Below are 13557 nucleotides of genomic sequence, written 5' to 3' on the forward strand. Positions count from 1 at the left end.
GTCCCGGTCGCTTTCAAAAGAAATAGAAAAAGTAACAAAAAAGTCCGCTCCACAGACCGCGGATGACCGAGGCGCGGATAATCGAGACTTTATACTGTATCTCTATTTCCTAAGATGGACTGCATTTTGCAATTTGGAACTATAAATTCTGGCTCATCTGAGAAAACTTTTATGTGCATGGGGAAACTAATGGCACATACGTTGTTTTTATACCGGGCCAGAATTTTTAGTTCCAAATTGCAAAATGCAGTCCAAATGGAAATGAAATCGGCCCTACTGTACGGCTTAGCGCCGATCAGTCTGTCATTGCGTTATGTTGCACATTCGGACGGAGCGGTGCTGAGTTATATCGGGCACTGACCTATCCTACCCACCAGATACGTTATGTTTGCGGATCAAGGTCAATAACTTTATCCTTGGTTTTATCCCTCGAAAGGAGATTTGTGCCACTTTTCAACGGTGCTTTTCCGTCTGTTTCCCCCTCTCCGTTTAAGATAAGCTTTAAATACAGCCTGAGCTGACGATTTACGACTTTAACCAGCTTTAGTGGCCGACGGTGCACCATCTGCGTCGATAAGTCACTGCGCATATTTGGTACACGATATGTTGATGGTGCAACTAGAAATACGAGTAGCATGGATAGCGATGTTTCAAAATGCTTGCTCCATCTTTTCAAGCTTTCTGTCTTCTCTATTATTCATTTTCATTTTACTCATGCTAGAGAATGGTGGTTTGAAGTACCAACTAGTGATACTGATACTGATATCGAAACTGCACTCGAATGCGGTATTTTCTCTCCAAAAAACCACGCCTTTATTACGTTGAGTTTCTTTGTCAAAATTGGTAAGTGAGTGCTTTAGTCTCCTGACAACAGAATTGCAATCTCAAAATTGGAAAAAAATGACGAGTAGCTGAAATAATGGAACCAATTGATGCGATATATCGCATGCCGTTCTAACACGAAATATGGCGTCCATCGAATCACCTTAAGAATTTAGCGTTTGGCAGGAAATTTTTCTTTGAAACATCGTTTCGTTACTCAATTAAAATTATTTACTCATTAACCGCCAACGGGCGATCTCGACAATTTCACTGGCCGCGAAGCAGTCTTTGAGGGCGCGCAGTGCCGTGGGGGTTGGGCCGCGTGGCGCCGTGGCGGCCAGAGGTGGGCCCCCTAGTCATTGATATTTCTCTTTCTTTTTTTTCAAAAAAAGAAACGGCACTTATGTACTTTTTGCTGCGATAAGACCCTCATTTTTGGAGCGGGTTTTGATTGGACTTTCGGAATTTTGTGTTGCAGAGATATCGTACGAGCTGGAGATCCCGGTGGAGAACGGAAGCTTGCCGCTGCAGGTGTTCGTGGGCTACTCGAGCAATCCGTGGGGCTCCTCCATGATGATCCACTCGACGGAGCCGGACCAGGACTCGGACCCGGACTCGGATCCTGACCAGCAACACTTCCACGAGGGCAGAGCTCACGAAGGCTCCTCCGCCCCCGTCGCCACCACACCAAGGTAAATTAGCGTAGATATATTTATAGAGCTATTACACCGAAAAATAGGATGCTGATATAACATACTAGATGTAAAAAAGTGTAGGACAACTCTCAAAACGCTGAATTAATCACCACAGCAGTTAGTTTTACAACTTGACAATGCTAAAGTAACTACTGTACTGCCGTGCTAAGGAGAAACATCGTATGAACCTTCAGGCGTTGCCAAATATCCTTTGATAAAACACGAATTCCCTGGTAAACATATGAGCATTTTTCTTCCAATTTACATATCGACGGTGCAAGTCGGCAATCACATAACTCGGTTTGCGACGTCGCAGACTTCCTGTCATACTTTATTTTTTAAACGGAAAACTATTCAACGGCAATTCTTTAAAACTGCCATGATTTTTCTTCATTGTGCGAAGAAAATTCTGCAAAAACTTATAGGAATGATGTCAATTAGTTCTCCTTTAAAAAAATGACAACGAGGCGGAGATTTTCAGACACCGCAAACGAGTTATGTGATTGCCGACTTGCACCGTCGATATAATTTTGTTTGCAATTTCATCTAAAGTTCCTGAAAATTTCAAGGAAAATTATCCATACTTTCCTCAAAAATGAACATTTTATTGAAGGAAATTTCGCAACTCTCGAATGTTCATACGCGCGGCGTTCTTCCTTAGCGCGGCAGTATGGTGGTTAATTCATCGTTTTGTGAGGTGTCGCACACTTTTTCACATTTAGGATGTTAAATCAACATCCTTTTTTTTCGTTGTGCGTGAAGCAGAATGATATCACTGGTTTGCTCTGAAACGAACTCCCAAGCATAAAAACAGGGTTGTCAGTCAGGGAATACCGGGAACCGTCATATATGACATCACTAAAAAAGAATATGTAACTACATATGTATGTGATTGAGTAATACACTGTAGAGTTTAAACTCTTCAACGGTCCATAGTATGCGGGGCTGCGCCTCTCATATATTCAATAAACTACGGCAAGTTAAAAACTCCTTCAAAATAAAAGCATGCAGCATGTGATACACTTAATGTTTCGTGCGATTGGAAATTCAGTATTTGGATCCCTGATTTTCCCAGAAAATCCCGTCTTCTTCGGGCAGAAACAAACATTTCTTAAGTTTTCAGAATATACAATGATGCACCGTAGGAGTCCAGTCCCATTTTCTCTGCTGCTAAATATGAACCTAATACTTTCTAATACATGTAGATTATTTGTGAGTGAAAAAGGATGGACAGTGTTAGGAACTTTTAATAAATTGACCAGCAAGTGTTCAGAAGTTAAGTTTTGAGAAAACACTACAATTTATCCTGCAGGACTTTGGCAATTTAAAAATAATAATATGGAAATTGGACTAATTTTCATTTCAATAGCTTAAACAAGGATTAGGCATCATGTTAAAGATATTATGTTAAAAAAAGCATTAGAAATCCATGTTTTTGTCCTTAATTCTGACAGGTAGGTGTCCTAATAATTCAAATAAATGATTACTTTACCTTTAATTTTAAAAGAAATACCTAATATGTCATTTTCTCATACCCACGCCATCGTCAACAGCTGCATAAAATAGTGCCCAAGCTACCCACTGCTCCGTTTAAATTTGATTATCAATGACTTCCAGCTGAAATGCGCGCTGTCATGGTCTAATGTGCGACACACATGAGTAAAAGATATTTTACACGATGCGTATTCCAACTGTGGTTTTTGAACCTCCATCACTGGCAAATAATTGAACTCCAATTTAATTATCTGATGCGGTTGATCGTTTCCACCATGCGGTGTCACGGACAGGTCACATCAGGGCATCTCTCGAAGTGACAATTGGACGTATTTATGCTTAAAGGAACTATGTGCATGGGGTTTTCGTGTGACATAGTTCCTTTTAGCATAAATACGTCCAATTTTATGACTAAATAGTTGCAAAACACACGCTCGGATGCTCAAGGACTTGCCTCACGAATCGCGATTATCTTTTTGTTCGACGTTTCAGCAATTGGATCAATCATTGTAGCGTGTAACAATGATGAAACGATGAAAATGCAGTCCTTGATGGCGGTGTTTCAAAATGTCCACACGCCTGGGTAAAAGTTAGTTATAGTTAATTTATTTATAGACATTCAGCATCTCAGGCTAAAAACTACGATGGTTGAGAGGGTATCCGTATATGTAAAACAAACAATAAACATAGAGTATTGAGAATATAAAAAATCCGAGAAAATTTTTAACTTTTAAATTAGGATAAATGAGGGGCTTGGAGGTCAAGGCGCTTAAGTGCAGTTTTTGCTATTTTTGAGAAATGCGTGTATAAAATCTCGAAATTTCATGAATCCTTATAGCGGAAAGAAAGTTCAAACTGACTTTTTGATGCTTAAAAATTGGAATTTGGGAGGAAATTCGTCACAGAATACACATTAAGGCTAGTTTAAATTGTATTCATTATATTTCAATTTTTCCAAGACTGCACTTACGTGCCTTGTCCTCCAGTCCCTCAAATAAACGTTTTATCAAAAGACCCCAATAGTCCCGAAGAAATATTAGATCCAAACCTATGGAGAAAAATTATAATTGAAATAAATTAATAAAGTAATTAAAAATAAAAAATAAAATTAATTATTTATTTATTTTAATATTTTATTACTGTATTATTCGGTGTGAACTCATAAATGTCGGATTTTTTAAAAATGATCTTTCGTGCAATGTTACCTTTAACTTCTCATGCATTCATCATAATCTTTTTTAAGCGTGCCAGTAGGGCTCGCTTTTTGAAATCACTCGGATGTACCATAGTACAGCACACCGATCAACCAATGCTATTCAACGGGCCGTCCAAATATTTTTTTCCTCGGACCCGTTTTCTTGTCTTTGAACCATTATACTGTCAAGCCCTGATGGTCTCTTACCAAAAAACCGAATGAACTGCTAATTGGGAACCCTTGAGAACATTTTCCTGTCAAAACCGTATTATTTCATTTGACAAAAACCTCATAGAAGCTTTCTTACGCTCGGAGGACTCAACTCTAGAACCTTCTTTCCCGCCAAAACTGTTTAGCCAATGAGCGTCTTGCACTGCAAGTGCAATCTGTGATGAGCCTCGTGACTCTTTATACCATGTACTAACCGTGGCCCCTGCAGAAATCCACTCAAACCACTGCAGTTATCTCCCGATATAGCTTTGGGTGTCAGGTTTCGAGCAAGGCAATAAAAGACGGCGAGGAGAGGGTCGCCTTGTCGAACCTATTATCTTCCACGCCCGATTAACCATTCACCGTGACGCCAGGATCCACCAAATTTTCACAAAAATTGTTTTCCGCCTATTTAGCGAGTTTTTCCTTACTTTCCGTTAAAGTACAAATAAAAAGAGACCTCATTTGTAAAAATCGGCCGAATAGGAGAGAAGTTACAGTTCGAAATCCAAAGAGATTAACTCAACGCGATTTCGATGCACGGCAGTTCGCCCAAATCACGGTCGTGCGAAATGCCGCATATCAGCTTAAAATCAAGATAATTGGACGGAATCTTTAAAATCAATTTACATTCAACGTTCATGAATCAATATTTTCTCCCAAATTTAGCAAAAAGTACCAATTGATATAAATAACAAAGACGTGAAAATAGTAGGTATGTGTCCAACATTTTAGTTATTCGGCACGCTTTTCCAACATGTTCATGTTGGATTTTTCTGCTTGTTTTTTTTTAACAATGCCATTAGCAATCAGAGATTTTGGCAATTGACTTGTTCCCCGAATAATTGTAGCTCCTGACATAGCTGAACTTCGTAATGATTCTCGAGAACAATTTCTTTTGAGAAAATCTGCTTAGTTTTCAACGTATTCTCATGGACAAATTTACTGCTCATAATCCAAAATTGCAATCGCATGCTATACTTATTCATCAATAATATATTTTCGTATGCTTTTTTCAGGCCAAAAAGGAGCGCTCTACAGCTGTACAATATGGTGCTGTGCGCCACTAACTGCAACCCATTGACATACAAGGGGTACGGGTGTTACTGTGGATTTCTAGGTTCCGGGTACCCTGTTGATCCAATTGACAGGTGAGTAGTATGAATATATGCGGAATACACTCTGTGAGTTGTTAAAAAGATACGCATTTCCTCAAAAAAGTGAAAAAATGAATGCTATTTATTCCCCATTCCCATTTGCTTCTTATTAAAAAGTGGTCAAAACGGCTTGCTCATGTCACAGGAAAGTAACAGCCGGCAATCCGTAAACAGTTTACGTGTCGTTTCAATAAATCGCAATAATGCGCATCGGCATAATGAAGATGCAAAGCCTTCAAAGCCATGATCTCGGTTCGAAGCGCCTTCAGTTTTTGTGATACTCTACGCTTCGTCACGGAGTTAATTTAGTTGCCTGTTCGATCAAAGCCCAAGTAAGGTCATGGTTCTTATTGCACGCTCTCCCGTTTGTGCGTGTCACTACCGCGTGTTAACGGAAGAAAAAGACTATTTAAATTACAAGCAAAATAACCAGTATTCTAATCTTGTTACTTTATTTCTGAATTTCATGCCTTTCTTTTCACTGGTGATTTGCAAGTAGCCAGCGATTGCTGATTTCCTGTGACACGGACATTTTTCATTAGGAGAGAAAAAAATTTGAACGTCCACCGCACTCCACCGCTCTTGTTTTGAGATTATTTTATCTTTATCGAAAGCAATGGTGTCCTCACATCATTAACGAGGGGGAGAAATTGTGCTTCAAATAAAAACTATAATATGCATTATATAAAATCCTCACTTCGATTATATGCTCGAATAAAAATATTATGTTTTCGTAGATTTTTACAAATCAGAAAAATCAATTTGGGACCTTTCGTAAATACGTACCTAAAGCTGTAAAATTAGAATTTTTTTAAACCCCCCGCCCATAATCGTAACGCTTTTGCGACGTTGGTCACTGTCCTTTAACACGTAAAAACAAAATGGTGTCACGCTCTCCTCCACCCGTCCGTTCCTAAATCGTTACGCATTAGATTTGATGAACAGCCCCTTTGCATGGTCAAACTTGGTATGAAAAATGCGTTGTTGATGGAAATATTCAAAAACAGGACTGCTCTTGCACAGAAGCACGTTAAATCAGTAGAGTCGTAAAAATCAATATCAGTTTGAAAGAGGCAGCAAACGATCTGTCTAAGCTTCACCAGAATTTCCCCCCACCCTACCAAAAAGTCTATCTACATCTAGGAAGACGGGGCATTTAAACCCCCCCTCGTCCCCTAATAGCCACACTCCTTTTTATTTTATACAAAGTACCGTTTTCAGGGATTAACGTGATAGCAAGGGCTGTCGAGAAACATAACCATGGAAACAAATCGACATGCAGGTCGCAAAATTAAACGAGTGATCAATTTTTCTTATCCTATAAAATTCTAGTGATGTTGAGGGTCTTTTGACAAAGTATTAAAGACGTACACGAGTGTACCCCACTAAAAATCGGAGATGACCCTTAAAATGATAACCGCCGTCTCATAGAATGAGTCTCTGTGACCAATACTGGTTATTCAACCCATGATTGACACTTAGAATGGAATTTTCACGCAAATCTTGGAAAACTACCGAATTCGTAGCTATGGTAACACGGAGCATCTTTTCGTCTATGATCCGCTGAGGTCCGGCGTAAATCGGAACTCTTTCCGATGGCTACCCATTCGGATGACGAAACCGATCCGTTGCGAAGACAACCATCTCAACAGCCAACCCAAGCTTCTTCGGCCTCCTCCAATGGCGCCAATTCGACTCAAGAAGCCTCATTTAAAGTGCCACTCATCCCCGCTACGTCCCTTTTGGGTCGCAATGCCAATGATCGTCCGATCCTGCGATCCTCTGTTCAAGGGCCAAGAAACTTCTATGACATCCCCGCCAAGTCGTAGCACCGACGACCATCCAATCCTGCAAACCCCTGTTGAAGTGCCACCAATCCCATTGACGTCCGTTTTGGGTCACAGTGCCAATGATCGTCCGATTCTGCCATCCTCAGTTCAAGGGCCAACAAACCCTATGACATCCCCGCCAGGTCGTAGCACCGACGACCATTCAATCCTGCAAACCTCTGTTGAAGTGCCACTTATCCCCGCTACGTCCCTTTTGGGTCGCAGTGCCAATGATCGTCCGATCCTGCGGTCCTCAGTTCAAGGGCAAACAAACCCTATAACATCCCTGCCAGATCGTAGCGCCGACGACAATTCAATCCTGCAAACCCCTGTTAATGTGCCACCAATCCCCTCGACGTCCCTTTTAGGTCGCAATGCCAGTGATCGTCCAATTCTGCCATCCTCAGTTCAAGGGCCAACTAACCCTATGACATCCCCGCCAGGTCGTAGCACCGACGACCATTCAATCCCGCAAACCTCTGTTGAAGTGCCACCAATCCCTCGGACTTCCCATCTGGGTCGCAGAACCGACAAAATATCGACCCTACAAACTCCAGCTGAAGTGTCATCACCAGTACTACCAGCCTCTCAACCAGGTCGGAATGTGAATGACCATTCAGTCCTACAAGCCTCGGTTGAAGTGCCATCAGTTCCTCCGCAAGGTCCTAGAACCAGCAAAATCTCGCTCCGGCGAGCCTCAGTCAAAGTCCCACCAGCCTCTCCGACCTCCCCAAAACGTCGTAGCCCTGACAAAATCCCGATCCTTCAAGCTTCCGTCGAAGTACAACCAGTCTCCCCGACTTTCCTACCAGGTCGTAGCATAGACATCCAGCCCTGCGCAACACCCACAAACTCGCGATCCGATGCGCCTCCAGGCGGAAGCATCAGCGCGACATCTAGCGGCGTGCTCCGCGAACTGTGTCTGCAGAACCTCCCACCGGAGATCGTATCGATCATCCTGGGCTTCGTGAGCGAGGACGAGCTTTGGCGGGTGCGGAACCTGTGCCACGCCTTCAAGGCGGTCTACGAGTCCTCGGTGCGGTTGAAGCTGCCTCCGACTTCTACCGCATATCAAGTCGCTCATCACGGCGCAGATGGAGACGGTCGAAAACTCGATGTTCTCGCAGGAGCAGTTGCGGCTGAGCCAAGCGCGGAAGATGCTTCTGCTTAAGTATACCTATCGGGAGGCGCTCATGTTCACGGCGATGGTCTGGCGGCAGTCCTTCGACCCGGGCGCCTGGAGTGCCGTTTGCCACTCGGCCTCCCGTGTTTTGCGGGAGTTCTACTCGCTCGCTGACGGGGCCGCCACCTGGGCGAGGATCCTCGACTTCTCGTCCTTCTACCACCGCCTCCAGGCTTGGTACGCCTTTCAGAACACCTACACGGCGCAGATCGAACCACTGCTCGCTGAGGACCCCAATGCCGAGACCGTTCCGTTTTCTGTCCAGGTCAAGTACTTGTTTCAGTCTTAATCACTAGCTTGACAACTGATTTATTCATACATCGAGGCGAAAAGACAGCCACTACTACTCTACCGTGCTAAGAAAAAACGTCGTATGAACATTCGAGAGTTGGCATTTTTCTTCCTAAAAAATCTTTATTTTGGGAGGGAATCATGAATATTTTTCCTTGAAATCCTCAGACTTTTTAGATCAAATTACGAACGGAACCCTTCTGAAAAATCAGAAGAGAAATATTCACAATTACCTGAAAATTATTATTTCGTCGAAGGAAAGGCAACGCCCGATGGTTCATACGGCGTTCTTCCTTAGCACGGCAGTGCTCAAGTTACATTTTGCGACAAAATTTTCTTGGAACGAAGATGCGATTTTTATTCCGAAACATCAAAATGTTGCGGTATCTAGAAATTAGGATCAGCCAAGATTTTGATTTTTTTCGGATTTAGGTCGCCGTACCTACATAGTAGGACATAGTATAGACTCAGCCCCCCCCCCAACCGTTTTTGGGTGCATTTTGTCGGATTTTTTTTTCTCTTCAAGACCACTGTGTGGAAAAAATGGGGTGTGATTTTGAAAAATGACAAAAAACAATGTAACAGTGGGGCGTGATTCCCTTTGGGGAAATGGAAAAGCGGGATTTTACATTCTACCAATCGGAACAAAGCGCCAACTGTATGCGGCACTTGTGAGCCATGGGCATGGCAAATGAGCGTTGTGGACAGGGCTCATGAGTTGAAGCGGAGAACGGGCAACCGTGGCGACGGCTTCGTCGCCGCTAGCGTCACTGGTGCTTTATAATTCCCGTTCATTCCTACAACGCTCGACTGACGAGCGCATCCCTTCTTTCCTACCTGTCGCTGGTTCCGAAAAAATAAAATATGAGCCGAGATCTCGAAACTCCGCAATGAAGATACGTGGTTTCCGAGCAGAGACAAGGGACCCTCCACTCGTATCTCGGTCATGGTGGAAGCTTTTACTTTCGGGTCTTCAACATTAAACTGTTGACTTGCGGTTTATGTTTAACAACGTGTTGTCAGTTTCGTTTTGCAAACAAGCCGAAGTTTGGCAAACTTGTTTGGCTCATGACATCACCCGAAGCTCATCATCCACCATGTAGGTAGGTCAACAGCCGAAAAAAGAGTGATGACTGTGGCTCCCTTATAACTGTCCATAAAGAAGTGTTGAATCCCCGAAGGTAAAAGCTTCCACCTGTCGCCAAGAGGCCAGTGGAGGGTCTCTTGTCTCTGTTCCGTGCGTAGCCCTTTGAACTTACCTTCCTGCAACCCGTCCAGGTGGTGGACGTGCTGGAGTGCGCCCTGTTCTCCAACTGGGAGTCCTCGATCGAGCTGAGCCCGAGCCCCCGTCGGACCCGGAAGACTTCGGCGACCCCGTCGGAGCCCCGTTTCGACGTGGAGTACTGGATGCGGATGCGCGGGGAGGAGTCGCGGCGCGGCGGGTGCCGCGGCTCGGCCATGCTCGCCCTGACGGCGTTCCTGGACCGGGCCGACGGGACGCGCCCCTCCCAGCGCGCCGCCCTCCTCCGCTTCCTCCGCCGCGCCGTCGCCGACAACACCCTCGCCGAGTTCAACCGCATCCTCGACGAGCTCGAGCCCCTCGAGGTCAACGTCGCCAGGTCCCACAGCTTCGCCATCCCCGACCAGATGGTCGCAGAGATGAGCCGCGTCTACGCCAAGGTCTTTCAGGTACCCCGACAAAATTCTCCGAAAAATCCGAAGAAAAATATTTTAAAAATTGTTTTAAGAATGTACGGTTCGTCAAAGGAAATTTGGCAACTTCATGAAATTTTTAGTTGCCGAGAAGCTTTCATAAATTTTTATCGAATTTTTAGGGGCTGTGTGTGTAGTGTGTATGCAATCCGGTAAAATGACTCGGGCCTTACAAATGGACTACAATTTGCAGAATTTGGGACTAAAATTTCTGGCTCAGTTTGGGAACAACGTAGATACCATCAGTTTCCCTATGCACATGAGTATTTTCACGGAGAGAAAATATTTAAACATTTTTTTTAATAATGTACGGCTCGTCAAAGGAGATTTGGCAACTTCATAAAATTTTTAGTTGCCGAGAAGCTTTCATAAATTTTCATCGAATTTTTAGGGCTGTGTATGCAATCCGGAAAAAATGACTTGGGCTTTATAAATGGACTGCAATTTGCAGAATTTGGGACTAAAATTTCTGGCTCAGTTTGGGAACAACGTACATACCATCAGTTTCCCTATGCACATGAATATTTTTACGGAACATAATATTGTAGTTCCCGTTTACAAAATGTAGCCCGATGTCGACTTGTGATACACTTTTTTTCTTCTTCATAAAAATTTACGAAATCGAGCTCTGATTTAATTAAAAACAGTTTCATCACCTACCTTTCATGGAACCATATTTCTGATATTTCATAGAACTTAAGCGAATTTTATTTAGAGGTTCGGTACTACTTTCGTGCCCGTACTTCCGAGCTGCCGCGCTCTATTTGACTTCGGAACTTCCGATTCGGTGACTGACGAATCGCAACGCGATTCGTCAGTCACGTCAATCACGCGCATCGCGTGATTTTGTTACCGCCTCGTGAGGTGGTTCTAAAAGAGGTTCGACCTATCGAAAACCAATGGATCTGTTGGTCAACCGGTGTTGGTGATTGATGAGACAAACCGAGACAGAACTGCCCAAAAAGGTTCGAAACTTTAAATAAAATTCGCTTCTTGATGAAATGTTACATCCCTGCCCATAGCCCTGGATAGACGATCAAATTCCGAACCTACTCCGATCAAAGTAGACATGCTGATGACTGATGGTCGCCATCTACCTCCAAATTTTGACTGGCCGCACTATTTTGTTCAAAGTAAGATCAGAATAGAGTGCCACCATTCATCATTTCCTGCCTCAGGAAACATTTCTGCCAAGTTTTCATTTTAAAATTAAGCAAATTAATGAGTTTAAGACTGATGACTCCCGACACTTTGATGGTAATTTTTTCGGGAATTTGATCGTCTATCGAGACCTCATTGGAAATTTTTGCAGGAGTACCCGCAACCGTGGCCCTCGCTGCGGCGAAGCGAGATGGAGCCGGGCTACCGGCTGACGCGCCACGCGGACTACGACATGACGCAGTCGCAGACCCAAGTGCGGCTCAGCGTGAGGGGCGTCCCGCAGCACCTGCTCCCGCTCAGCTGGACGCAGGAGTCGCTAAGAGGTGCGGTGCGCCTGGCGCCCCCTCGGCGCCCACCCCAGGCGCCCGCCCGGCCGGCCCGCATCGAGACCCCGCGGCGCCCCCGCAAGGGGCCCAGCAACGTCCTCACCATCGAGACGACCCGCCAAGAGCGACGCGACCGATTCCTCAAGAGCTCTATCACCGTTCGCGGTCTCGACCAGGATCTTAAAATCACTAGGAGAACCAAGTGTTTCAAGCTGCTGTGACACCCGTTACATCGGTGAATGGGTTATTGCGTCCGTTGTGATTGAAGGCGCCCTGGAGAACCAAGTGCTTCAATCTACTTTGACACCCGTAACATCGGTGAATGGGTTATTGCGTCCGTTGTGATTGAAGGCGCCCCACTTGGGTCTATCTCTCGTGAAATGGTGTTTGGTTGGAGACCGTTCGCGGTCTCGACCAAGAACTTAAAATCACCAGGAGAACCAAGTGCTTCAAGCTACTTTGACACCCGTAACATTGGTGAATTAATGATTGCATCCGTTGTGATTGAAGGCGTTCTACTCAAGTCTATCTCTCGTGGAATGAAACGGCTGGTTGATGATATTTTGGAACAGATCTTTGAATCACCAAAAGAGCTCAATACTGCAAGCTGTTCTGCCCGAGCCCCATGAGCGTTATCGGTGAATTGGTGTTGCATCTGTCATGATTGAAGGCGCTCTACTCAAGTCTCTCGTGGAATGACACGGCTGGTTGATGGCATTTTGGACCGTCCTTTGAATGCTATCCAATCATTCAAGTTATTCTGCCTCAGCCCCATGTGCATCATCAGTAAATTGGTATTGCACTCACCATGATATCTCGTTTATGAATTGACACGACTGGTTGATGACACCTCTGATGATTCTTGGAATCACAATATTAAGGAATGACCAGGTGTCTCAGGCAAGTCTACCTCAGTCTCACACGCATATTGATCAGTGCATTGTTCTTGCAACCGTCGTGATGATAGTAATAATAAAACAAATACCTAGGTAGATAGCCACTCACTTTAAAAAAAAATTTTGGAATCATTAGGAAGAATATGTTAAAATATTAGTTGACTGAGCGTTTTATCGTGTATAATCGCGAAGGCTCATAATCAGTGTAGGTAACCTTTGTTTTTTTTTCATTTTGCTACAGGTGTTGCAAGATGCACGACTGGTGTTACAGTGCTGCTGACTGCCCCATGTTTCTTGAGTATTTTATACCATATGTATGGACTTGTTATCGACGCCGCCCCCTCTGTGGTAAGCTAACAGCTTGATATTGATGGAAAATCTTTTTTCATAGCGTCCCCTATGCGACCATAACGCTAGTCTGCAATCCAAAAAAATCTCATGACAGAGTGGCAATGAAAAATGTCGTTTTTGACATTTTGAGTCAATAGTATATGATCAGCAAATCTTCCTATCAATACATTAACAATACTTACTTACTTATGTACAAATACGCTTTTAGTTTCTGAGCCATTTCCACCAAAATTG

General features: G+C 43.9%; 2 protein-coding genes across 2 annotated transcripts in view; both read left to right on the top strand.

Moving 5' to 3' along the window:
- Positions 1-13557, top strand: part of LOC109044456 (basic phospholipase A2) — a 50471-nt gene that overhangs the window by 34560 nt on the left and 2354 nt on the right. Inside the window, exons 2-4 of the mRNA XM_072303418.1 lie at positions 1301-1514; positions 5436-5567; positions 13214-13320. Coding sequence (XP_072159519.1) covers positions 1393-1514; positions 5436-5567; positions 13214-13320 — 361 coding nt within the window. The 5' untranslated portion in view covers positions 1301-1392. The remainder of the gene's footprint in view (positions 1-1300; positions 1515-5435; positions 5568-13213; positions 13321-13557) is intronic.
- LOC109044450 (uncharacterized) lies at positions 8352-12806 on the top strand. Its single transcript, XM_019062169.2, has 3 exons — positions 8352-8850; positions 10155-10565; positions 11902-12806. The coding sequence occupies exons 1-3, from the start codon at positions 8497-8499 to the stop codon at positions 12295-12297; spliced, it is 1161 nt and encodes a 386-aa protein (XP_018917714.2). The 5' UTR covers positions 8352-8496; the 3' UTR covers positions 12298-12806.

Source organism: Bemisia tabaci, chromosome 8 (assembly GCF_918797505.1).
Source record: "Bemisia tabaci chromosome 8, PGI_BMITA_v3".
In the NCBI taxonomy this organism is placed as follows: Eukaryota; Metazoa; Arthropoda; class Insecta; order Hemiptera; family Aleyrodidae; genus Bemisia; species Bemisia tabaci.

Coding starts and splice junctions, on each gene's coding strand:
- LOC109044450 (XM_019062169.2), top strand. CDS start 8,497: ATGGAGACGGTCGAAAACTCGATGTTCTCGCAGGAGCAGTTGCGGCTG. Junction 8,851..10,154: donor CCGTTCCGTTTTCTGTCCAG/GTCAAGTACTTG, acceptor CAACCCGTCCAG/GTGGTGGACGTGCTGGAGTG. Junction 10,566..11,901: donor TCTACGCCAAGGTCTTTCAG/GTACCCCGACAA, acceptor AAATTTTTGCAG/GAGTACCCGCAACCGTGGCC.